Source organism: Pan troglodytes, chromosome 6, assembly GCF_028858775.2.
Source record: "Pan troglodytes isolate AG18354 chromosome 6, NHGRI_mPanTro3-v2.0_pri, whole genome shotgun sequence".
NCBI lineage: Eukaryota > Metazoa > Chordata > Mammalia > Primates > Hominidae > Pan > Pan troglodytes.
Genome location: NC_072404.2, coordinates 132577182 through 132603838, shown reverse-complemented (window position 1 = coordinate 132603838; position 26657 = coordinate 132577182). Strand labels below are relative to the sequence as shown.

The following is a 26657-nucleotide window of genomic DNA, read 5'->3' as shown; positions in this document are numbered from 1 at the left end:
GACATATTTTTACAAATATGCTCTAAAAATGTTTAACAGAAAAACAGAAAACATAAAAGAGCAATAATTGTTTAATGTAAATATATTCTTATTTTAAATTTTACTAAGTCACACTCTACTCAGAGTTTTGGCAACTACTTTTACTCAGAGATTGGCTAGGGAGTAGAAGAAAATAACAAGTAGTGTAGGCCCATAAACTAAGGAACATCCAAGGCAGCAATATGGGTGATAATGGGTGTAGAAATCATGTCATGCACAGAAGACTTAAGGAAATGTAAGATAGTCTACCTGGAGGAAAAAGCAGGTAGTTGGTTAGAGGTGGCCATGAATGAGTGAGCTGTCCTAAGAATTTGCAAGAGGAAGGAGGGCTGCTTGGTGTACCCTCAATATAGAATAGGAATAAGTGGAAACCAAAGGGAGGCAGATTTTTACAGTACAAGGAAAAGTTCTGAGTCATCCAATAATCAAATGGGCTTTGATGTTTATAAATATGTGAGTGCCCCATCACTGAAAGTATTCAAGATGAGTCTAGGTGACCTCCACTCAGGGTTGCTATTAAAGGCAATTTGCTTCAGGTCCCTTTCAACTCTAAGAGGCTATGATTATAAGTATACAAGAAGAGAAAAAAATACTAAGCTGTATCTGATTTTTCCATTGATTCTTTCTGCAGAGACCACTACCATTTATTATTTATTTAATAATCATTTATTGAAAACCTACTATGAGCAAGGCACTGTGCAAAGCCTTGGGGATACAGAGATAATGAAGACACTGTTCTGCTCTCAAGGAGCTCACATTCTAAATGGGACAGACAAGTTTTCAACAAGTATAATACAGTACAATAAATGTGAGAATATACGTATTCATGGAATACTGCGGGATCATAAAGGACAGACACCTAACTCAGCTTAGAAGAACTTTAAAGAAAGCTGAGTATAAAAGAATGAAGAGGCATTAGTAGAGTGGATGAGCAGGGTGGTGACAGTGAAGGGCATTCCACGCACAGCAAACAGCACGTGCAAAGGCGCAGAGGTGTGCGAGAGCCTGGTACATCTGGGAATGGTGAGTGATCCACTATGGCTGAAGAGCAGTGACTGTGCAAGAGTTGGGAGAGCTAAGGCTGAGAGGTAAGCAAGGGCCAGATCATAAAGAGCCTTGGATGCCATGCTGAACAACTAGGACTTGATCCTGAAGTCCCTGGGAATCCACTGGAGAAATTTAAGCAGGGAAGTGACATGCTCACATGTGCAATTCAGAAAGACCATTCTTGGGTCAGTATAAAAGAAAGACGGTGGAGGATAAGACAGGAAGCAAGGAGACCAGTTAAGACTATGGCAGGAGTTCAGGCAAGAAACAACAAGGACCTAGACTAAGAGGGATGCTTTGGGAAAAGGAGGGAAAGAAGAGGTGAATCACATTTACTGAAGGCCTAGTTGCTTAGGAGGTTAGAACTGACAGATTGTGAAGGCCGAGACGATGGGATGTGGGGAGTGAGAGAGGGAAGAGTTTGGAAGGGCTGCCGAGTTTCCGGCTTGAGCAATGGGGTGGATGGCGGAGGTCAGGAATACAGGAGGAGGAGCAGTTTTGGTGGTGGGAGAAGAGGGGTGATGAGTTCAGTTTTGGAAATGTTGAGATTGAGGTGCCGGAGGGATTTCCAGTTCATCTTCAACACGCATGAAAATACTCTTGCAATTCCAGTCCCTGAACTCTGCCGAGCAGAAAATGTCAATCATCTGGAAAGGGATTAAATCAACCCAGCCAAGTTAGAAATCATCCTTTCTGATTGCACTCGCCTTGAAATCTGAATGGAGTTCCAGGGAAACAATTGATACTGTTTTCCTTATTCCTTCTGTTTGAAACTCATCTGTGGCAAGATCAGTAAACTTATCCTCAACTGCATGTGCAGGTTGAAATGGTCAGTTTTCAACAAAGAAACAATGGTTCTTGGCTGTCAATGCAGATGGCTTTTCTTATTAAAGCTCCTCTCCCCAAGCTCCTTAAAGACTCTTAATGGATTTCCATATTTCTAAATGTCATTTCAGTTTACTTCTTAATAATCCCTTTACACCCTCTGTTCATTCCTTAGACAAGCCAAGGGTTTGCAGCCATTAAAAAAAATTATTTAAATCATCTTTGAAAATGTAAATCTCATCCTTCACTAAGGAAAGACCCACAATATCCAATGATTAGAAATAATGTCATTCAATTTACAGAAAACCGAGTAACTTCCCACACATTTTCATTTGCTAGGATTTCCTAAATCATTCCATTCTTTTGGACCTCCTGCATTTTTTGGAAACTGCTGAGAATTTGTTGTGAAATGAGGCAAGGCATGCAGTAACAACCTGCACTTTCTCATTTGACCCTTAACGCTTTGATTCCGTTGATGATCATGAAAATTAAATGGTGAGCAATGATCTTTGCAGGCTCGTACCCATTTCTGTAAGGCAACCCCGTTTCTCTTACGCTGCTTTTACGCCCTTGGCTTTCCCCATCCATTCCCTGAGGCTTCCCTCTAGGCAAACACTCACAGCTTTTGCGAAGACCCCCATAAGTTCCGGGAACTGATGTGTCAGGAGGGCCAGCATGGCTGTGAAGGAACATAATCCAGCAGTAAAGAGAATGAAGAAGGGAAGCTCCTTCTTTGGGTAAACTGAGACTTCATGGAAAGCTGTGGAGAAGACCAAAAGGGAAATATCAGGGCTGGAGTAAAATGCACTCTCAGGGGAGGTCTTTATGGCGGCACTGACTCCAGAGCTTGGGAAAGAGTTGGAAGCCTATGGGAAATGAAAAAATAGCACACCTGACAAACCGTAGCCAACATCTGACCCAGCCTTTGGAGGCCCATCTGCTGGTCGCAAGTCTCCATCCAGCCTTCAGCACTCTAAATTGAGGCAGGAGGGGGCTGATTTGAGGGTGTCACGCCTTCATGGGAGGGAAGAGGAGCACTGCCTATGCCTAATGTATAGTATTTTTTTCTCAAAAGCAAACACAGCTGAAACAATTTGTAATTTACTCAAATTACAAAACACGTGTTCATTGTACAAAACCTGGAAAATCCAAAATCGAGTATACAGGGAAAAAAGGTGTCCCGTCTATATTTTTTCCTTCCTGTATTTTAAAAATCATTATAATGAGATGATACTAGTTTCTCCTGTATTTTTTCCTGGCACCCTCTAAGTATATCAGTGGAGGGTGCCACCCTCATAGAGAGATATCCAGCAAGGACCTCACATGTAGGTCTATTCAAACTGCAAGGAGGGAAGGTCAAGGCTGCTAGGGTTATCTGGCACAATTGTAAGAGACTCTTGATGACAAATACACTTCCAACAATCATCAAAAAAACAAGAAAAGCTGGTGCTCTTTAGAGTGCCCTCTATAATTTTTATATTATATTTCAAACATTGGGTTTGGGAAAACCAAAAAGCTGTGGTACAGAGGTCAAGAGAATCGCCTCCTTCTCTGTGCTCATGATGAGGCTGCCTGAGAGACGGCCTGGGTTGATGGGGCTGGCCTGCAGGAGGAGAAAGAGCCACCTGCTGGGGGTGCTGGGGGAGAGGCTGTGAAACTGCACGTGAGAAACGGCCCACTCTAACCAAGAGGACCAGAGGGCTCCATGGTCCTCAGGGAATACAAGATCTAGAGGCCTTTCCTCTACCATTCAGCTCCTATTCCTCAGAGTCTTTCAACAGTAATCCACAAGGCTAATACTGAGGGTGGAGGGAATCCAGGAGGAACTCCATGCAGACGAATATGCCTACTACATCCAGGTAGGTCAGCCTGCTGGGATTCAAACACACGGAACAAGTGTGCTCAGGGCCTCGTGTGGCTATAATTATACTTTTAATGTGCAAATTATGGGTAGCACTTAAAACAACCTACCTTCTTCATATCCTCACCCTCAACATCCAACCAAAAAAGATTTTGGAGGGAGACCAGACTTGGAGCACTGCATTCAATTAATGTGAGCCATAATTTTCTATTTTGGGCTTATAAAGGTTATCCCTATAAGGTTTCTCTTAAGAACTGTAATCTTGTTCTAATAACTAATCTATCCCCATGGAAACTTAATTGGACTCGATTAAAACATTTAAAAATACTGTACTTTTCAGAAAACTGCCTTTCTTACCAGAAAACCGAAACTTAACAAGGATCTCCCTGAAGGGGGAGTTGAAAGGTAAACTATGGGCCCACGGTGAGGATTTCTGAAATCAAATCTAATGTGTGAGGTACCAGACTCTTTTCACAATCAAACTCGAACGGTGAGAAACACATCACGGGGATCTCCCAGTTCCCTGAGTAACAAATCTCACACTGGGTCTGGCTGGCAGGAAGGCAAGTGAGCAACTCCTGCTACCTCAATCTGATGACAGCCATTGAGTTCTGCACCCAGATCCCACCATGCTGGAGATTCATGACTGGCTTGATGATGCTGGTGTTTGGAAATTTACTATGCACCCAGGGCTCTAAGGTTACACTGTTCCTCTGGGGAAAGTACTTATATGTTACAGCTATAAGATATTGATATAACTGGGGCTGGTGAAAGGGCAGAGATGGCAGGAGAGAGGACAGAGAAGGGAGAAGAGCTAAAATTTGGAGCTTATTATCTGAGGGAGAAAAATATATCCTAAGTCAGGGCCACATGAAGAGCCTGACATGATCCTTGTACATAGTATGATTTGATAATAACCATTTAGCCTGAATTGTCAAAACAATGTTGTATTACAGCAAAGCAAAATAATATTTTCCACATGTGGTATGGGTCATTAGACTGCTAGCAGTGTAAGGTAGTCGAGGGCAGGGTTTTCTTTTGTGTGCTTTCATACAGTGCTGAGGCTACACGTGTGCTCTGCACATGGTACTCCGAGTCACTACATGCAACCCACGAGGTGCTCACGGGAAATCCCTCTTGCCAGAGCACAGCCTCACCACACAGCACACTGCCCTGCCCCACAACTCCACATCTGGCCATGGTGCCAGCTTCCTGGTGCTGGCCTCCCACCCATGACTCATGCGCAGCTCCCTCTCAGTCAGCAGCTCCTCTTCAAACTCCGGTCGGTGCAGACCACATCTGTCCAGCTGAAGAGCCCAGGCAGAACCCTCACAATGGACCAGCCCAGCAGACACCAGCCCAAACCAGGGGTCTCTGTGCTCAGGCCAATCAGTACATAGGGTTTCTTCAGCTACATTTCAATCTTTGGCATCTTTCCCTTTGATAAATTTGGAGAGACTTGGAGGAAAAGGAAGCCAAACCCACTCACATAATTCACTTTAATACATATGCTATCAAACAAGGACAGGGGTTTGGAGAAAAGTAATAAAAGACAAGGAGCATTCTAAACATTGATATTCCCACCTCTTCCAATCCCCACCTTTCACCACACACCCTCACTGGCTGAAGAGAGGTGAGACTTACATGGAAGAAGCTCTCGGTCTGCTGTTTCTGTACAGATTGGGTAAGGATAAAATAGGTGCCCCTTTTCCAAGGGATAAGGGATCATCCGAAAAGCTGAAAACGAGAAAAAATATGTCAGAGATGTCCAATGTTTGTGTCATAACTTCCCAACTGCAAAAAGGGGCGTTTGAGCATTTTTATAACAGGGAACACTTCTACAAAGGAGGCAAGGCTTACCTCACCAAGCTATGTGCCAGATGAAATGTCAGAGATAAATTATGATGTATTACTCACACATTCATCTCACACTATATATTCTGAGCAAACCTCACAAAACTGGGTAGGGACAGAGGTGCAGAGGGGTTGGGAAGCCATCAGTATCAATGCCCAGGGTTTCATCATCTACTAAATATTATTAAAATGTTATGGGCACTAATTCAATACAGCTAAACAAATAGTAATCATGCAAACGTGGATTAAAATGCTTCCCCAAGAAGCAAATGTGGATCGACTTGTTGGAGTTTGTATAGATGTACAAATATGAAAGGTATTCTACCAAATTGATTTAAAAAATACTGTTTAAGTGGATTTGAATTCCAATCAAGATGAATAAAAACAAAAATCTAAAAATGTATAACTCGGGAGGTGTTTCTAAACTTTATTAAAAGTTTAAATCTTAACTTTTATCATGTGGGAAAATTGATCTGGAGAGATTAATTATCTGTATTTTGATGACGTTAGGCCACCTAAATTCTGCTTTTGTAGCAACAGATGACATTAGGGCTCACACTGAATTACGGCTTTCCAATCAATCCATCCTTTCCCATGATCAAGTGTGTTACTCTCCCTGTTACAATGTCATCAGCATGTTAGTCTCACTGTTCCTATGAACAGTACTCATGGAGGTAATTTTTCTTCAACAGATGTCCTCTTACTACAGCCTGCTGTAGATATAAAATATAAAAGCTCTACCCTACTCTGGGAATGTCAGATAACAATCCTTGCCTTCATGTATGTTAGTGAGGGATGGTGGCAACATGCAGCAATATTTTTAGTTTTAAATGATACATTTCAAGGAATCATAGCTACATCCTCAGCTGTGTAACTACCAGAGCCTTCTCAAAATGCTGTCAATGTACATATTTATCTTTTGCATACTTATTTCAAACAGGAATCAGAAACAAAGAATGTTCTCCCTCACAAGAAATGACAAGGTTCCATTGTAACCAGCATCAGTGCACATATGGTATTTATTCTGGTGTCTGAATATTATTTAAAAGTAAAAACATTATGTATGTGATTCCAGCATTTGGAATGCAGTCAATCTACACCGCAGTGGTATCACTCTGAGGTTACAGCACATTGCCACGGAGAATATAAATCACTATAAATGTGGGATTAGAGCAGAGCCAGTTTGCTGGCAGTTTGCTGAGGTAAAAATGTTATCAATTTTCCTCTCATAACAGAAACCTCTTAAACAGAGATTAAAACATTAAAAACACCCCAGACTTTAACTCTGCTTAAAATGAAAGGCTCATCCTAGTTCAATCAGACCTTTTCTTGCACGCAAACAAAGATGACTTTTGCCCGCTAGAACAAGCAAGAGAGGAGTTCTTTGCACAGGTTGTTAACACACAAAGATCATTCCAAGGAACCAACATCTCTCTCATTAGAACCAGACTTTCAAGAGAACAAAACACCCCCCACAAAAACAAACAAAAACAAAAATAAGCCTTTTAGTGCCTTTATAGGATACACTAAAATCTCTTCTGGGAAGAACTGAATTTAAACTTAAACTACATTACGGCAGGATTTTAATGCCATTTCCCATAAATGATGGCTGCTACAAAAGCATCTGAAAAATGTGGAAAAACCTACGTGGGAAGTTTTTTTTTTTTTTTTTTTTTTTTTCAAATCCAGATTCTCCATGTGCAAAGGGCTGCTGGGTTGCTGTAATTAAGTATCTGTTCAGGTTCATATGATATAAATAAACCCTCAGTTTTCAAAGTGGCTATAAATTTGAATGCTAAATTTTATTCAAAATTGAAGTCAGTTTGCACTTCAGGGAGTAATTTTTTAAATGAAATACAGGAGTGCAAGATCTTGAGAGTGTTCAACCATAGAAATCTAATGGTTGGTTGGTGTCTTTTCAGTCAAATGCTACATGTTTTTCACTCCAATATTTGGCATGCATATAGAATTTTGTGCGTCAAGTTGGCCTTTTCCTTTTTCTAATTGGTTCTGGTCCTTTTTGGAGAGGTTAGAGACACAATACAACTTTAAAAAGAGTGCATGTGTACACACAGCCACCCACCCACCCACACCCTCTTCCCGGATTGCCCTCCACCCCCATGATTATAAAGATGCTTATGGTGCTCTTAAAATCTCTCTCATGTCAGTTGCCATTTGCATTGAGCTCAAAAAATAATATTAAGGCTTTTGGCTTCACTAAACAAAAGCAAATACAATTTCTGCTTGCAATTCTATCCTTTACCCACCCTGCAGTGCAGGGCCCAGTCAAGTGTGAGATAAGCAGGGGAGGTCCAGAGAGAGGCCGGGAGAGGCACTGCACAAGCCCTGCCAGCATCACCTCCCACCTCCTGGTCCCTTTCACTGCTAAGACATGCAACTGCTCCATGACAGCCTTGTGCCTTTTGCCAAATGTCCAGAAATTTTGCGAATCTAAGTATTAAAAACACACTGATTTGGTGGTGCTAATAAGAATAGAAAAAGGTCATTTGAACAGATCTATTTTATGAATGAATACAGACCTAAAAATCCTTAAGAAAACACAAATTTCAGAAGAATTAAAAATACACATGTATTGGGTTAAAAACAAAACAAAAAAGTTAGGCCACTCAGAGTGAATACATGGTATATAAATGATATTTCTACACTTTCCTGTGTGTGCCATCCCTTCCCCTACCTTGATTTTGGTTGTGAATTTGCTGAAGGGTCAAAATGAAACTGAGAATTAGTGAAAGAACAGATCATGCCTTCACAATCAAGTCTGTGGCACAATGCTGTCTTCTTCTATCCCTGACCAGACACATTTTCTAGGTTCCAAGTCTATCAGTGCTGTTCCCATCAGAGATTCTCAATTCATACTGGGGGAAAAATAAACAGAACCAAAGAAATGACAAAAGGATGGATACATGAACAAGTTAATTCCTGATTTTCCCAATGACTTCTAATGACCTCTTCTTACTCTACCTACTAGAAAGGCAAGGATAGAATGTAATCAATCTTAGAGTATCTTAGATAATTTTATACAGATTATTTGCAACAGAGGGAACCGAGTTTGAATCCCAGCTCTACTTCTTATAATCAGTTGCTTGTCAAAAGGTGAGTGGCTTCTTATGTGACAAGCACACAAAGGTGAGCCCAGCACACACTGCCCCTGCCCTCATGGAGCTCACCACCAAGTGCCAGAAGCAGGATCCAATCATGAAAGTAAGAGCAAAGGTTCCCACGGTGATGAACACCTCCAAGGGAGTCATGGTGCTGTGTGTACATAATGGAGGAGCGGCCAAAGTGGCATCTAAAGGATGAGCAGGACCTGCCTAGGCTCACTAGCGTATGACTTTGGGTGGGTCATTAATCTGTGTCCCTGTCTCTTAATCTGTAAAATGAGAATACCACAGGCCTCAAAAGGCTGGTAAAGGAACTAAGTGTAACAGCAGAGGTCAAGGCATCCACATACAGTGCCTGGCTGCTCAGTAAAGGTTGGGTTTCTCTTTCCCCCATATCCCTCTCTATTAAACCTAAAGTTCCTACTTTCTCTGTCAGGTCATACTCTAGTTTATAAGTAAAAATTCTGCTTGTTTGTTAATAATTAGAAATGCAAGTGATAGAACAGGAAATTATCACCAAATTGCAAATTTCATGTCCTTATTTTTAAGTTCAATGTAGCTAACCAGCCACGAAGGCCATCTGTTTTTAGTGAGGCATTTGGGTGCAGCAATAAAGAAAATTCAAAAGTCAAAAGGCTGGGTTGTGTTCCACATGCTGTCACTACCTAATTGTGTGGCCTTGGGAAAAACACGTTCCCTTAGTTGGATTAAATGATGTTCTACTCTGAAATTCTAGGGTCTTACAGCAGACTCACTAACTTCTTAGTGACCCTCACCACTCTAATAGTTCCTACTGTCATGATAGATAGTGTGGATACAAGCACTACTATCTATCTATCTGATGTGAGGTGTGTGTGTGTGTATTTTTTGCTTATATACACTGTACACACACACACACACACACACACACACAAATGTTCTTCCCAAAGCATTTCAGATTCTTATTCATCTTGATCTCCTCAACCCAATGCCTGGCACAAAGGATGGCCTCAATAAATGTTTGTTGAATAAAGTAATAAATGAATAAACGCACAATCAAGAAGAGACAGAATATTCCTTTTTAAAAACTCAGGTGGACCCATATGATAGCCATTCACCGAGACCGAATAAAGGAAAGGAGCAAGTTGGTTCTACTGGGCAGTAGGTGGGGAACCATCATATGATATCTGGAGTCTGGCTATTAGGGTAAGTTAGCTATGACCAGCGACTTTAGCCTAACATTGCTTTCTCCGAAATTACAAAATTTAGCCTTAGATCTATGGGGGAGGGTGGTGGAATTTCTCTTTGGTAGTTCAAAAGGTGCCAGCCTTATGGAGGAAAGGTTTGGTTAGAGGAAATGCCCTAAGAACCACATCTTACAGTGAGCAGCATTTGCCATTAGGTTCAAAGAGAATAAATTAGAATCAGAATCTCATCCTATGCTTCAACAATGGGCCATTTTCCCCTCTCAAAGGAAATACTCTGCCTTAGTTCCCCTAAAAAACACCATCCTCAAATCTTATACATTATTTAGTGGATTCTTTGGGGCGGGGGGATCTCTAAAAAGAAAATAAAGAGTCTTACTTGGTCAAGTAGAAAAAAACGGAAACAAAGAAAGGCTAAGTGATTTACCCCATGGCAGACTAGCCTCCTGATATATAGAACTAGAAAATTAAAGTTCACAGTTGTGGTCGGCAGGCGACCCTGCTTTCTAAAATAAATACAGCCAAAACACAGCCTTGAAAAGATCAAGATAGGAAGGAGATAAAGTCACATCAGTATTAATACAGGTAAAACAGAAAATGTGCCATTTAAAATAGGGCCCCAGCAAAAATAAAAAATAAATAAATAAAATAGGGCCCCATAGGTGTAATACCCTAGTGAAGAAGACCCAGTTCAAACGAGACCCTTCATTTCTATGTTTTTTATGTTCAACTCATACTTCCAGTGGTGCATGTATGTGAGGATCGCCACAACAGTGTTTCAAATAAATGTGATTCAGATAAGGTGGCAGCTATGTAATGAACTGGAAACATATTATAAAATCTTATAAATTAAAACTCTTGCCCTTTCTTAATTATCTTGACTTTGAGGAACGTATTGTGTAATTTCAGGGGCTGGGACAGTGATGAATCAAACATTTTGGAAACCTTTGAAATGCTGATGTATTTGTGGTTGAGGATTCAGTTTTGCTTTTTTTTTTTAAACCACCATATGTTTCAAACCCAAACAATCTCTGCCATGCATCAGCTGGACTTCGGGGGTTTTATCAAAAATGGGAGGTTTTTTTTCAGCTTGATTGGTGGAAAACTCACTTAAGTCCACTAATTAAGGATGGCTAATGTTCCAACATAACAAATTCATTAAAAAGCAAAACAAAATACACCTCCACCCCTACTCCCAGAGAATACTTTTGACAGAAACTAAGAATTTGTTTTAAATCTCCCAAAATAAATTTACTAATAATCATTTTAAACATGGAACCCAGTAAAATTAGGTACTGTTACCTTCTTCCCTGAATTTTCTTTCTAATGAAAAAGGGAAGTTGGAAGGGAGTTGGGGAATGGTCCTAAATTTCAGAATGAAGATAAAAATGATTCAAAGGAGAAAAACCTAAACTATGAGGCTGGAGATGTCAAAAGGCACCACCAAGTGGTACAATGGTGGAAGTGCAGCCTCCTTTGCTCCTGCACAGGCTTCCTATGCATGGCCAGCGGACCTGAGAGGGAGCTGCGGCAACTTTCCTGAAGTCACCAATCTGGGGTGGGTGGGGTATGGCATTCAGTATCATCAGTGCTTCACAGTTTCTAAAAATTACTAAAGTTAAGTAAATGCTACTATAAGTAGCTGAGTCAGAATTCTAATCCAGGTCATCTGATGGAAAATCCAGAGCTCTGAACCTCCATTTAATTTATAATGAACATAGATCCAGAAGCGATGTCGAAAGACTGGATAAGATTGTCTGGGTTTGGAGGGGTAATTCTTTCTTCTAAATTGCATGATATTTACAGCTTTGTTTTTTTAAAAGACCAAAAACATCTGTAATGAGATATTATTTTTTAAATATATGTGTATACATATGTGTATATATACATATGCATATTTATGCTTGTTGAAAATTTAAAAACAGAAATATGAAGAAAAAAGAAATTACTTAAAATCCACAATTGAGTGGTAATCACTTAAAACAGGCTTATTTACTTCCAGTCTCTTTCATTTATTTATACATACCTGTTATTTATTTTATAAAATTGGTCTCATTCGATATTCAAAATGTTTAAGTCAATATTAAACAACAAAATATAATTTTATATAGGATGATTAACTTTCTAAACACTACAGAGAGATCAGGTGTAATAAATACACCCTACGCTGTAAGTAGTGATGTAAATTTCAATTGTGGGCTTCCAAACAAATGTTTCAGAGATGATTAATCTTTGTATTCTTAATCTGTTGTTCAGTACAGTGAAGGAAAAGTGACCCTGGGTTTACATCCTGGCTCCCCAACAGTGGCCACAGGACCTTCAACAAGACACCGATCTCAATGAACCTGTTTCCTCTCTTGAAAAATTGAGATGGCCACCTCTGTCCGGCCTAACTCAGAATATTATCAGGAAGAGTGAATGATGTAAATGCAAAACCTCTGTAAATTATCTAGTTAAACAAACACTCTTCAAGGTTCGTGGCATTCTCAAGCATTTAGCATATAGTAAGCACTTCCACAGTCCTCTTTTCTAAAATTGAATGTTATGGCTCTCTGTCAAAACTGAATGGCAGTGTAAGTGACTTTGGCTGGGATCACAGTTACCTGATTTTCACAAACACTTCTCCAGAGTGGTTCCTGCTTATCTGTAAGGATCAACTGCAGAATTTTCCTTTCCTATAGGTACCTGGCCATACTGTGTTATGCCTGAAAACCCACCCCCTCTTCTTATCCTAATAAAGCATTCTGCCAATTTAATTTGAGAAAATTAAATCCCCATACAACTATTCTGCTTGATTTTGTAGCTCCCTGTTTCACTTCATGTTTCTTTTAATCTCATTATCCTTCCAGTTGATCAGAGCATCTCCCCACTGTTATCTGACCACATGGATAACTAATTTCCAAAGAGAGTTTCCAGTTACTCTTCATAGGATTTTTATTTTTTCTATGGTGATGCCATTTTTCTATAGTGATACCATGTCTTTATCACCCTTTGCCCCACCCCTTTTTTGGGTCCTTTCTATGGGACAGGTAACTTTCTTTTCTATGAGACCCAATGGATGAGCTTCTATTATTATTTCTAAGATGCCAATCTACAAAAATTTGGTAAGCCAACTTGTCCATTTAATTTCTCCACAACTGACACTAGGTGAGGCCTCTCCCGTTCAACCCTGCTGGGCTTTTCTGTCTCTTTCTCATGCTTAAATAAACATGTATTGTGTTCCTTTCTGATAGAACATCTTACATACAACAGGAAGCACAAGCCAGAAGGAATCATGACCATGCTCACACACACCCTGAGTGGAGAGTGGTGTGTCTTAACCCATTTAAATACAGTTGCTGGTGCCACGCAGGCACCTGGAATGTGCTATTACACTTACTGAGGAGGGGCGGAGGCACTGATAAAATCCTCCTTCAAGTTATAAATAGTAATCTATAGAAGCAGAACTACTGCTAATTTGCTAAAGAAATATTTTCAAAACGAAACAAAAATTTTCAATCAACTTTGAGTCCCATCTCTAGCTTATTTTTACACTATCCCATTTTGCTCCCCCAACCTCCCTTCCTACACCAACTTGGACTCCTGCTGGGTTAGGGAAGGGCCGGAAAAGGGAGGAGCAGATTATCAAAATGAAAATGGAAGCAGTAAAGATAAACAGAGTGAAAGGATTAAAAAGACACTTGTTTGTGAGGTTGATCAGAGTAAGGGTGAGCTAGGAAACAACTGTCAGAAGACTCTGTTGTTTTAGTTTCCCATGGGTGGAAAAAGAAACCCATGCTTCATATTGTACTTGTTTTGCTAAAATTAATGCTAGCAGAATGTCAATGCACTTGTTGTCCAATAATTCATAGTCTTGACTTTTTTCCTTAATTTACATCCTCTCAAACAGCCCCACCACTTACCATTTCTTCACATGGTGTCCTCGCTTATAATAATGTCCTGCTTCTTCAAGGCTTGGTTCAAATCTCATCTGACTCATAATGTTAACCAAGATCACTCCACCCCATGGACCTCTCCCTTCTGAAAATCAACAGGCAGCTGCCACGTGCTGCTGGTTCCTCTTCCCAATTAGACGACATGCAGGGAGCATGTCTCCCCCACCATTACAGCCTATTCTCCTTACATGGAATAATACTATCTATGGAGAACAAGCCCGCAGATTTATTTATCCCTACATTCATCTACCCAGCATTTATCCGTTAATACATGAATGCTACACCTCCTAGCAAACACCAGGGTTCAATGGCCACTGTTCTTGGTTTGAAGCATAACTGCCACACCTTTTTGGATGGCCGGTCTGGTTCCAGTGGAGGATAACTGTGGCTCTTAGCCAACCCTCCCACAAAGGCCATCAAGAAGTGGTCATCAGTGTCCAGCACGAAGCCTAACCCAATGCCAAAGATCACCATGATGCTGTGGGGCTGTCCAAGTTTCCAAACAGGGTTTTCAGGGTGACAGGGTGCCCCTTTGAAGAACATCTGGGTTCACCCCATCTATAATATAAACTTACCTTTCTGAGCTGTGGAAACAGCCTCACCACAGGAATACCCACCACCACCGGGGGATGGGAGAACCTAAGTCACTAACTGGCTTAGATGGGCCATCACAGAACACAAGAGCAGTACATATGTAAATCTTCATTATTCATCATAAACAGTGCAAAAACATTTTAGCACCTTTTCATGCTCTTAAAAATGTTTCAAAAAAAGAAAATTACTTACTGCCTTCCCACGTACAATGCAAAAGATTCAAAGCCCCTTCCACTCTCTTCCAGTGTGCAAGATGAAAGAATGCATATGCTATTGCTTCACTGTCTCCTCTCTTCAGGATATGTTCTGGGGGTAGGATTAAGCTTTTCATTTCTAGTAGGTACTGAAATAAAAAAGCAGGACACACTTGTGTTAATACCTAAGTAATTTAGAATTCAGTATGGAAAATAGAGCAGTTGATTTCCCTAAAGCCACCACTTATAAGCATTTCATTAAACCTGCAACCTCATTACTACATTTGAAGGCAATTACTAAAACATCCAGCAATACAAAGTTTGCTGACAGATGATTAGCCTTGTACTAGTTTCCTACAGTGAAGATCAGAGGCTTTCAGGCTAAGACACTCTAATCAAAGAAATACATAAGACTCAAACAGCATAAAGGAAAATGTAGAAGACACAATAATTTGGTATAATTTTGGAAGCAGAATGAAACCTTATAAAACAGACACATGAAGGTTAAGAAGTTATGTGGCTAAACCAAGTGCATTAGAAAGATTTGAGATTGAGTAGCACTGTCCATTATTTTTTTCTATACACATGTATCAAGGAGAAAAATCTTGTCCTATGAAAAGAGCCACCCACAGCTGCTCAGGTGCTACAGGGAGGAAGGGTGGCAGCCAGAGCATGGGAAGACCCAAGGGAGGGGAGCATTATAGACCCCAAACTGTGACACTCTTCGATCCTTTCCCGAAGACTAGGGAGTTGGGGTAGGGGATGGGGGTCTCAGTGTACACCTCTTCATTGCTATCTTCTACAAAGTGGGTAGGAGTACAGGGCAAGAATGGATATACTTCCTGGGGGCTGAGAAAAGACTACGTTTCCATTTTTATTCTTTTGTTTTACTATAGGATAGATAGGAGCAATTTTTGAAGGTTATTTTATAATTGCAAATGTTAACCTTTCTTTTCTGGCTGGCATTCTCCCCTCCTGGATCCATCCCTGACACACACACACACACACACACACACACACACACACACCCACCCCACCACCACCACCAAAGACAAACATAACAACAGCCCATGCAATCTCCTGTAAAATGGAGACTAGTAGACTACAGAGGGATATGGACAGCAAGATCAAGTGCTAAAAAAGGTGTTCAAAAATTTTAGCATCAGAAATAATTGCCTATGTATTTTTCTGTCCGTGGAAGTTTATGAAAGACAGTGAAAGGTAGAAGAGTCCTGGTATACAGAATGGAGACTATGGCACAACTATCAATGTTTCCCTGTCATCTAGTTGAGGATTTGTACCCTTTGGGCATCCCTCAGTTGCCCTTAAGCTTCCTCTCCCATTGGCACGGTTGGTGTCGAGGTGTATGGCTCGGCAGGAGCCAGGAGAACACATGCAGGCATCTTGGCTCAGCAACTGAAACCTTCCTCCCTCTGGGTCTGATATTTGAAGAAACCTCCAAGCTTCTGGCCTCAAAGCAGGAAGAGTAGGGAAGTGAGACACCCAGAGAGCAGCAGGAGGACACTGATACGGTCGTCACACTTGGGAGGAGGCAGGATAGAAAGCCATACTCCACAGAAAGACCTGGGACCCATTTCCAGGCTGGTCCATGAGAGGTGTTTGTTATTTTGGTGGAACTCCTCAAACATGAGTTCTAAAAGAGCTTTCTGGCCATCTGCCTTTTTGGATTCTGTGAACTACTGCTTTCCTCCTAATGTCTTGTTTTAAAACAGTGCAAGACAAAAATCTTTTCAGAAAAATAAGAATAGAGAATTACCCAGCAATCCAATTTGCACTATGTTTATAATGAATATCAGCCATAATATAAATAATTATATTTATATTATGGTGGATTTTATGTTCGGAGTTACCTGGCTATCCTCTTGTGATTTTGTTACCTTAATAGGAACCATTAAAATGTACATTGCTACTGCCAGTGATAGTCTTAAAGGACCCCGAGGCTACGAGTCATGAAAAAAAAATAATAACTTGTAAAGTGTTATGAACTGTATTAATTGTTCCAGAGTAAGTTGGATAAGGAAGAGCATTTGGTTATCCATAACAATCATCATCAAAAAAACAAAGGAGAAGGGAAATTTCTGGCCTAATGAGAGCCCTGGAATAAGATTTTGATCTGACTTTCTAATTATTCATAGCCACCACATTTATCAAACAGTCAATTTTTAAAGAAGGATGTTTATAAAATTTGAAACATAAAATATGAAAACAACTAACTCATGTGTTCCAGGTATACAGAAATCTTCTTAAAGTCCCTGACAATCAGATGGTGGATAAAAGAAAAGTGTAAACTACCATTCTTTTCATTTCTATGATTAGAAAAGGCTTTCACATTTCATTAAGCATCTATGAAAGAACTCTTCTCTTAGCCTAAAGAACCTTCAGGAATAGGGGCACCTGAGAAGAAGTGGGCCTGGTAGTCACCCACATTTGTGGGTAGAAAATAAACTAGCAGGGCTGGGCGCGGTGGTTCACGGCTGTAATCTCAGCACTTTGGGAGGTCGTGGCGGGTGGATCACGAGGTCAGGAGTTCAAGACCAGCCTGGCCAAGGTGGTAAAACTCTGTCTCTACTAAAAATACAAAAATTAGCTGGGCGTGGTGGTGGGTGCCTACAATCCCAGCTGTTCAGGAGGCTAAGGCAGAGAATTGCTTGAACTTGGGAGGCAGAGGTTGCAGTGAGCCAAGATAGCGCCACTGCACTCCAGCCTGGGCAACACAGCAAGACTCCGCCTAAAAAAAAAAAAATGAAAAGAAACTAGCAGGAGGCAGGGCAAGTCAACCTGGCAGGGGAGGGGAAGAGTTCAGAAAATTCCTGACAAAGGGACATTATAGATATGTGCCATCCGTTTTCAATACGACAGTTTCTACTGCATGTGGTTATTTATATTTTAATTAGTTAAAACCAAACAAAATTAAAAATTCATTTCCTCCATCTCACTAGCCATATTTCAAGTGCTCAGGTGCTGCATGTGGCTAATAACTACTGTATTGGACAACGCAGGGAATATTTCCATGATCACGGAAAAGTCTTTTGGACAGCATTGACTGCTGTGGACAATGGTTTTTCATCTTTGGATAACTGGACCAATTTTTAACATGAAAAAATTTCAAAGGTGTTCATGACAGGAATCATCAGGGTAGTAGCTACTGACTGAAAATATACAATATGACAAAAAGCTACAATAAATGTAATACAACAAAAATTAATCTAAAAGCATTGTTGGCCACCAGAGCATCTACATATAATACATTTGGAAAACAGTAGTACATATGTGTGTGAGACGGATGGCTTACTCAGCCTGCAGGATCAATGGGATACATATGGCCTCAAGGACATCATCCGCAGCCCCAAACATAGGCCATGAGGTAATGCTGCTTCTCCTCTAAGTTCTCTCCAATCTTTGTGTATGTGTACTATTCACACGCCACCTTATATTAGTTATTGTGTATCTTGTTCCTCTGCTAAATCATAAGACCCCCAAGAGCATGAACCTTGCCATCTGCATCTTAATTTCCCCTCCCCACACCTCCTACAGAGCCTTGCACATCAAGGTAATATTTTTTTTAAGTTGAATTACATTGAAATCTTACTTCCCAAGAAGTCTCTCAAAGTGAACATCCCTGGCCTAATCAGCCTTATGAGGCTAACCAAAGCAATACATCAAGGAAACAACTCTGCCTTCTCATCTTATCTATCTTATGGCAGAAATCGGCTATGACTATAAAAGAGATTTATACTCCTTTATAATTCCAAACAAAATGTTGGCCCTAACCAAATGATGAAGGCTAATAACAACAATGTGTTATGTTTTTGGCCAGGCTTAAAATGGCTGGCAAGATCAGTTCTCAACATGTGCAACATTTAAATTAGAAAAGCATGGAACAACATTTCACATCTTACTTGTCAAGAGAAAAATAAATGGAAGAGGGCAGATCCCTATCCGCAAGTATGCAGAAATCAATTAGAATAACTGTAGCTCACAAATCAGAGAACACGCTTTGTCCATCTATAATAATGGCTTGGTTCTGTGCTATTTTGCCTGCCATCCTGCCTCTAACTTCCTTCCCAGATAAAATCACACTGATCTTGAAATGCAGTGCTTCTAAAAATTTTGGAAGCAACTTTTCAAAATCTATTTGTGTCAGCCTCCACTGCAGGAGCATCCAAAGTCAGGGCATATGAAGAGAAGCAGAGAGCTGTGGTCTTTAGGTGTGAGCAGCGCCTACTCATGGAGGTCTCTGAGTGGAGACTGGCTCACCTGTCAGGGAAACTGCTGAAGAGATGTGGCCTATTAGAGGCTACCTTGGGTGGCTGCTAAAGTGCTTTTTGCTAAGATCTTAAAATTCTATAATAATTTGAATGAAAATGATCCCATAGTTATCATTCACATAAATGTTAATACCAAAGAATTAACTCATACAACTATTTTTTTGGTATTTTCAATATCAACAATAGCATAAGTCATATGAAGATCATTAGCAAAAGTATAAATAAACAAAATGTGAAAAAAAACAGGTAAATTAATTTATATCACAGTCAATGATGACTATTAAGTTGCTCCCAAAACCAGGTAGTGAAATAATATGTATTAGCACAGGGAAATGTTCATCATACATTGCTAAATGGAAAAAAATCAATGTACCCTAACAATTTACATAGCAGATTATTAATTATTTTGACAAAAAAAAGGTATAGGTAGGCATTAAAAACCATTGGACAATCACAGGTTGAATGTTCATGGTGGTTAAATATTTGATTTTAATGGGAGATTAACTTCTTTTGTACTCCTTCTGTGCTTTCCAAGTTTTCTATAATAAGCATTTTTTAAGGGATGGGGTCTCACTCTGTTGTCCAGGCTGGAGTGCAGTGGTGCAACCATAGCTCACTGCAGCCTTGAACTCCTGGGCTCAAGTGATCCTCCTGCCTCAGCCTCCCAAATTACTGGGACTATAAGGCATATGCCACCATGCCTGGCTTGTAATAAGCATTTTTATTTTTCTCTCTCTATATATGTATGTACATGTATGTAAGTATATATGTAATACAAATCTATTTTCTAGACTTGCATCAAAAACACACACAACCACACACACACACAAACATACAAACAAAAGATAACTGGAGATAGCAAATTTTTTTCATGCCTACAATGCTTTGGTGCAACTGGCTCTGATAAAATGGCCTAAGACCAGAAAAGATGTTTTTAAAACATCAATAAGGAGTTCTGAGAATAAAGCTAGTGCTATTTGGGAGAGACACCACATAGTCTGAGTTTCAATGTTGCTTACTCCCTGGAATCAGTAAGACACAAAGCAGGCACAGGACAAAAAAACACTGCAAGTAGCCATGGCTCACTCAGATCATACGGTGATGGAGAATGAGGTAGACATCACCAGGATTCCTTGCCTTACCTCCTCTCATCTACCATCTGCCACTTTGAATCACTTACTGGAATCCTGGCTCTACTGTTTAGCTACCAGACCCTGGACATGTTATTTAATTTCTTTGAACCTCAGTTTGCTCCTCTGTAAAACTGGAATAGTAAAAACACACCTTGCTGGTTTTAATTTTTGAAGATTATGTAATATATGTAAAGCATTCATTCACATAGTACCTGGCATATAAGTGTGCATTGAATAGTAGATATTTTTGCTACCAAAAAAAATTAAATGTTCATATTACTGTAGAGGTAATTTGTGTTTTCCACATATACATGTCCCACAGATAACTGAGTTTGTTTTTAGGTAAAATACTTCAGCACTTTTATTGTAGTAGCAGATCAGTTGAAGACACCTGGGCTAACAAGGGTCATTAACCGACCGATATGGAGGCAAGCATAAAGCAAAGCTGAATTGTCAAATTAAACCTGTTGATTTCAGTACCACTCAGGGGTCCTCATCACAAGGCACCTGCTTCTTCCTGGTTCACTTCTCTGTTCATCGGTTACTTTGCTTCATTCAAAAAATATGCGAAGGCCCACAGTGTATCTCAAGTGTACAGATATGGGAGCACCCACAGCCTATCCAAGGACATGGATATGGAAGGATCCTTTGTGTATTCCAAGGACACAGATATGGAAGCACCCATAATTTACCTCAGGGGCATGGATATGAATCAGGCCAGGTCCCCACCTTGATGATCCATAGTCTTTGTAGGAGTAGAGGAGGGAGAGAGAGAGGAGAGAAAAAGAGAATGTATGGAGAAAGAATAAAATTCAACATGGCAAGTACCTTAGTAAGATGTATAAACTTAGCACTAAGGAAGCAAATGGAGAGCATTGTGTCTGAGAAGCTTCACAGAAAAATGAAAACATCAATTTTACTAATTAAATAAGAGTTTATACTGAAAAAATGAGGAGGGGGGATTCCAAACCAGCATTAATGGGCAAAGTATACCAAAAGCATCAAAGCCTACCAAAAGCAAACCAAGGCATTCAAGGGCATGATGTGTTTCTAAACTGGTGGGGCCTGAGTACTAACATGATGGTAACTGCCAACACTGATTACGCACTAACACACATGCCAAGCATTATCTCAGTAACTCCTTAACACTAACTCTGTGATAGAGCTAATATTTCTATTCCTGTTTCACAGATGGGAAAATGAAGGCTTTAGGAACTAACTTGTTCAGGGTTACACAGTTGGAAGTGGCAAAACCTGCATTTGAACTCAGGCTACTCTCCAAAGGAGTGAAGTAGAAAAAGTAGGCTGTAAAAGGCCTTCATGACCTGCTCCAGAGGGTGCCCTGACCTTCAGTAACTGGTTTTCAGACTTTTAGACACAGACTACAGTTGGCTCTTGAGCAACCTGGGTTTGAACTGCACAGGCTTACTTTTATACAAAATTTTTTTCAACTAAACACGGATTGAAAATATAATATTCATGGGATGGGAAACCTGCATATACAGAGAGCTGATTTTTTGCATAACACAGGTTCTGTTGGGTTCTGCAGGGCCCACTGGGGGACTTGAGTATGTGCAGATTTTGGTATATGTGAGGGGTCCTGGAACCAATCCCCTGCAGATACTGAGGGGGGAAAAAAACACTTAGAATCTGTGAAGCTGATGAAAAACAAAGCTGTGGGGAAATCTGAGGGAGGGACCCAAGAGAGGTCTGGGGAACCCTCCTGGCTCTCCTAGGAGGACAGTTTGGAAATCACTGCCATAGGCAATTGGGAAGCGAGTTGTGCAGTTTGCAATTTTGAGAGAAATGGGTGAGTCATGTGTAGGATCAACAGACAGGGAAGAGATGGAAATTAGCAAAGTCTTAAAAAGCTCCTGTTAGAGTCCAGGTGATGGGGACAAAATTGCGGGGTGGAGGAGGAGCTTCTCCAGGACTTGGCACCTGACTAAATGTGAGAGTGAGGGAAAGAACCGAAGGTGACAAATTTTTGGCATAAGAAACTAGAATAATGTGAGCTCCTTAGCTAGGGTAAAGACACCAAAGGAGGAAGAGGCTTAGCAGGGGAAGGTAACAAAAACAGCTTAAAGAACCTGCAGAACATCCCTGGAGAAATGGCCTGAAGGCAGCTGGGTCTTCAGGTCTGGAGCTTAGGAGAGAATCTGGAGACACAAATGTGGGTGTTCTGGGCCAGAGATGGAAGCTGCGCAGTAGGAGCACCCGAGATCTCTCAAGATAGCTTCGAGCAAGGAGGGAGAGGGCAGTGAATAGAGCTCCCTGGAAAACATGAACGTGTGGCAGCACAGGAAAGGAGTAGGAGGAGAGTGCTGACATACAGGAGTGGCACAGAGAGAAGGTGTCATGGAGTCGAGATGGCCTCAAGACATAAGAAGCAGGCTGGCTGGGGGCAGTGGCTCACACCTGTAATCCCAGCACTTTGGGAGGCCAAGGCAGGCAAATCTCTTCAGCCCAGGAGTTCAAGACCAGCCTGGGCAACATGGCAAAACTAAGGTGGAGGCTGGGGTGGGAGGATTGCTTGAGCTTGGGAGGTCGAGGCTGCAGTGAGCCATGATAGCACCACTGCATTCCAGCCTGGGTGACAGAGCAAGACCCTGTCTCATGGAAAAAAAAACCACACACACACAAAAAACATATAAAGCAGTTGGTCAGTGGGACCAAATGCTGAGGAGAGATGAAATAGGATGAGGTTTGAGAAGAGGCCAACAGATCTGGTGGCCTAGGTGGCAGCGGCCTTAATAAGAGTGACCTCAGTAGAGGTAATGAGCCTGGTGGGGGTGGCCTGTATGGGGGTAGTCTTGGGGAAAGCAGCTGCAGTGCTCTTTGTTAAAGAAAGAGACTTACAAACTTCCTATTCCTGAGAAATGTGGCTAAAAACTGGTTTCTGTTCATTTTCCTCTGGGTCATATTTCCACAATACATTCTCCTTACTCTAATCCAAAAAAGCTTTGGAACAAAATATGACTCAATTCAAAGAAACGTATATCGAAATAATATTTCTAAAATGTCCTGTTGATATATAATATCATAGACAGTCTGCCAGGGTATTTTGAATTTCTGCTTCCACGCTTCAAGCATTTTAAAATGCTAAAACCCACTACACATTTTGTTTCCTAAATTGGATTAAAAAGCAATTTTATACTCTGTCAATCAGCTTTACCAAGATATAAAGGGAGGACTGCTTTAGTGTTTGCATGAAATAGAATTTCCATCACTATAACAATGTCCTGTAGGTACTCCATTAGCATATACAATTACCACGATGTTTTCTTCCACAAGCCTCTTGAAATCTCCATGAAATTAGAGTTTCTAGATTAACATTAGATGAGCTTTCTTTTTTTTTTTTTAAAAAAAAAAAAAAGAGTACATTTTTAATGGGAATGCATTTCTGTCATAACACTCTTCATTCTTTCCTCTCTATTTTCTCTTGACTTCCCACACTCCCAGACTTATAATTTGAAAGCTAAATACATATTGGGCTAGGTCCTCACCTCCATATTGTGTCAAGCCCAGTCTGCCCCGCTGCTGAAATGAGTGCTGGGAGTGTGGCACCCTCCTCCCCTCGGTACCCTCTGGGACTGCCTGTTGTGCCCTCCACTACCTCTTGGGCGGGCACAGTGAGGACAGCAGATGGTTTACTGGTTCTGGGATTTGGGGCAAGATTAAGATGAAAGCTATCCCCCATTGGTGCTGGCAATTTTTCTTTATTTTTCCCCCCTCAGCAGCTCTGTCTACAGCACTTGGACATGCTAAGGAACGGGTACTGGCTCTGCAGCCCCCTCCCTGCTGCTCAGAGCAGGGTGGAGGCCTCCTCCTCTATGGGTGGGACCTCAAAAACTTGGGATTTTCTGGTGGTGATGGGTCACACCCATCTGTTATTTTCTGAACTGTATGCAGAGGGGGCCTTGGGGTTGCTGGGCTACCAGACTTCTCATTCCAGTTTCAACCACAGCAGGCCTACATCTACTTTAAGGTTTCATGTAAGACTGAATTAGGAGAGGAAAAATGTTTATTGCTTTAAAAAAGTTAAAAATTATTTGTTTTTGTACAAGTAAATACTAGATGGTTTAAGCACAAGCTGGCCAGTGGAGGCCTGTGTGTGGTAGTGAAGACCCCGTGACTTGGGAAGCCCTCCTTGGTGATAATGACCAGGTCAGGATTTCCTATCAGCCAAGGCTCAATTCTGGGGACCACAATGTTCAAGGTTTTCAGAGTTGAGTGGAAGGTTTGGGCATTCTGTATACAGCCAGGCCACTCCCCTACCACTGCACACTTGGAGAATGTTTGTAACAGCAAAGCACGGGATCTGGCTTCCAGGAGGTAACAGAGCACCTGGGCTATCTGCCCCAACTCTGACTGTGAGCTGGTTGCCTCGTTCCAGTGGGCCCAGCAGAACTCTGCCTGCCTCACAGGGGCACGGCCCGGTCTGTCTTCTCAATGACTGGGCACTTCTTGAGAGCACGCATCATGTTCTGACCAGCGTCCCAGTGGCTGGCACATAATTAGTGCTCAATAAGTGCTAGCTGAATGCGCTGCTGGGAGGGAAAAGAGGACTCTGCTTCAGAATTGTACACCTTTGGAGACTAGAGAAGCTGGTGGACAGCAGCAGGAAGGTTAGCCCCTCCAGGATGAAGTAAAGTTGCAGGGATGCCTCCTGGTTATTCTATTAGAGCAGAGTGATCCTGCTTAAGTAAAAGTAGTTCAAATATGTTGTGGTTGACAGGAGACCTAGCAAGGTGTGTGGCTTCCAGCTGAGGGAGAAAATGGACGAATTCCTCTTCTGAGGGCATGAGAGCCTTACCAACTCTGATAATGAGAATAGGCACCAAGACAGAGGGTGCAGGGGCAGGGAGGAAGGAGATGTAAGCAACCCAGGCTGGGAGACAAAAAACCACTCAGGCCTGGTCTGAAAAAAGCATCTGGTGATTTTCAAGTGGGCCCCTACCTCCTCTATGACTGTGGGCACCTGGGACCCCTGACCACACAGCTCACACTAAGGGAGATTTCCCTGCCACCTCTCTCCCTTCCACTCACACTTCTCTGCTTGTCCTGGTGGTAGGCAGTGGAGATGACTCCAACAGCCCAGCTCCAATTGGTAGAAGTACCCCTGGGAATGAAGCAAATAGCTGCTTGCTTTTTATAGGCTGAAGAGGAAAAGCTTTGGAAAGAGCGAAAACTTAATAGAATCTGGAAACATTTCGCTGGGGGAGTCAATGATGATGGGTTTGGAGTATGTATGTGTGTATTAGGGACTGTTAATGTAGCCCTACAATCTTGATTACTCAGACAGGGAAATATGAGTTATATAACAGAAAGACAGGGGTGGCCTCAGCCTCCATAATAGTGGGGACACCTGGCTCTATAATCAAAGTAGAAGACACAGTGATGTTTTATGAGGCAACCTCATGCATGCCTAGGACAGGCTTTCAGGCCTGTTCCACCTGAGGAGGCAGGTGCAACAGGGAGAGGAAGGGGCCTGCGTATGGGTAAGTTTCATACCAGACGTGAAGTGTTGTGTTGGGGTAGAAGACCTGATGGGAGTGGGTTGGCATGGAGCAAGGATGGTACCAGGCTCAGAACAAGAATATAAGACACAGGTCGGAAATGGGTAACAATCAGCCACAAGCAAAGAACTTACCAAGCAGCTACAAGCTGCAGAATCCCTGAAGACAATAGCTGCAGCCAGAACATGCTAGAGCCTCCCCTCAAATCTGGAGGCCTGAAGGGACCCTGAGGGTCCTCAAGGCCAAGGCATTGAGGTGCCACTGTTATACTCTCTGGTTGTCCTTCTTCAGGCTAGGGTGGCCCAAGAAGCACCTGTTAATGCATGTTTCTAGGCAGCCTCTATTTCCACCTAGCCTGAAAGCACAGAAATAGAACGGGAGGTAAAAAGGAAGAGATAACGAAGGGGCCAACATGTATTGAGCAGGTACTGAATGAATTACACGATGTAATTTCATTTACCTGTCATCAATCCTGTGAAGCCATTACTTTTATCCTCATTTTATCAAAACAAGAATGGGCAGGAAACTAATTAACTCCCTCCTCCCATACTTTATTCCAGTCCTGTGGACAGGAAGTAACGGGAGTCATTGTTCTGAACACTTTTGAGCTTTTCTCTTTTTCAGAGACAAAGTCTCTTTCTGTCACCCAGGCTGTGGTGCAGCAGCACAATCATGGCTCACTGCAGTCTTGACCTTCTGGCTCAGCCTCCCAAGTAGCGTATGCCACCACACCCAGCTAATTTTTTTGTTTGTTTGTGGAGATTAGGTCTCACTACGTTGCCAGGCTGGTCTCAAACTCCTAGACTCAAGCGATCTTCCTGCCTCAGCCTCCCAAAATGCTGGAATTACAGGCGTGATGAACCCTTTCAATGATACTTCATAGCTCTCCTTACCTTTAGGTCATTATTCCTTGCTCTGTTGTTATAATGTTTTGCCTCACAATTCAGAAAGGAATAAATACAAATGGCTAACAATGTTCTACCAAACTAGTAGTGGCAAAGAAATGCAGACTAAAAGAACAAAATTCCATTTGTACTTAATAGGTTCATAAATATTTATTG

General features: G+C 41.5%; 1 protein-coding gene across 18 annotated transcripts in view; it reads right to left on the bottom strand.

The window, feature by feature from the left end:
* The window catches only part of ST7 (suppression of tumorigenicity 7), a 274150-nt gene that overhangs the window by 5512 nt on the left and 241981 nt on the right, over positions 1-26657 (bottom strand). For 9 of the 18 annotated variants that reach the window (XM_024357612.3, XM_024357615.3, XM_063813856.1 and 6 more), the window contains 4 exons: positions 14654-14804; positions 5417-5509; positions 2532-2671; positions 683-1733 (listed from right to left, as the gene is read on the bottom strand). In XM_024357612.3, the coding sequence (XP_024213380.1) occupies positions 1614-1733; positions 2532-2671; positions 5417-5509; positions 14654-14804 (504 nt within the window). In that variant the 3' untranslated portion in view covers positions 683-1613. 18 annotated transcript variants of the gene reach the window in all.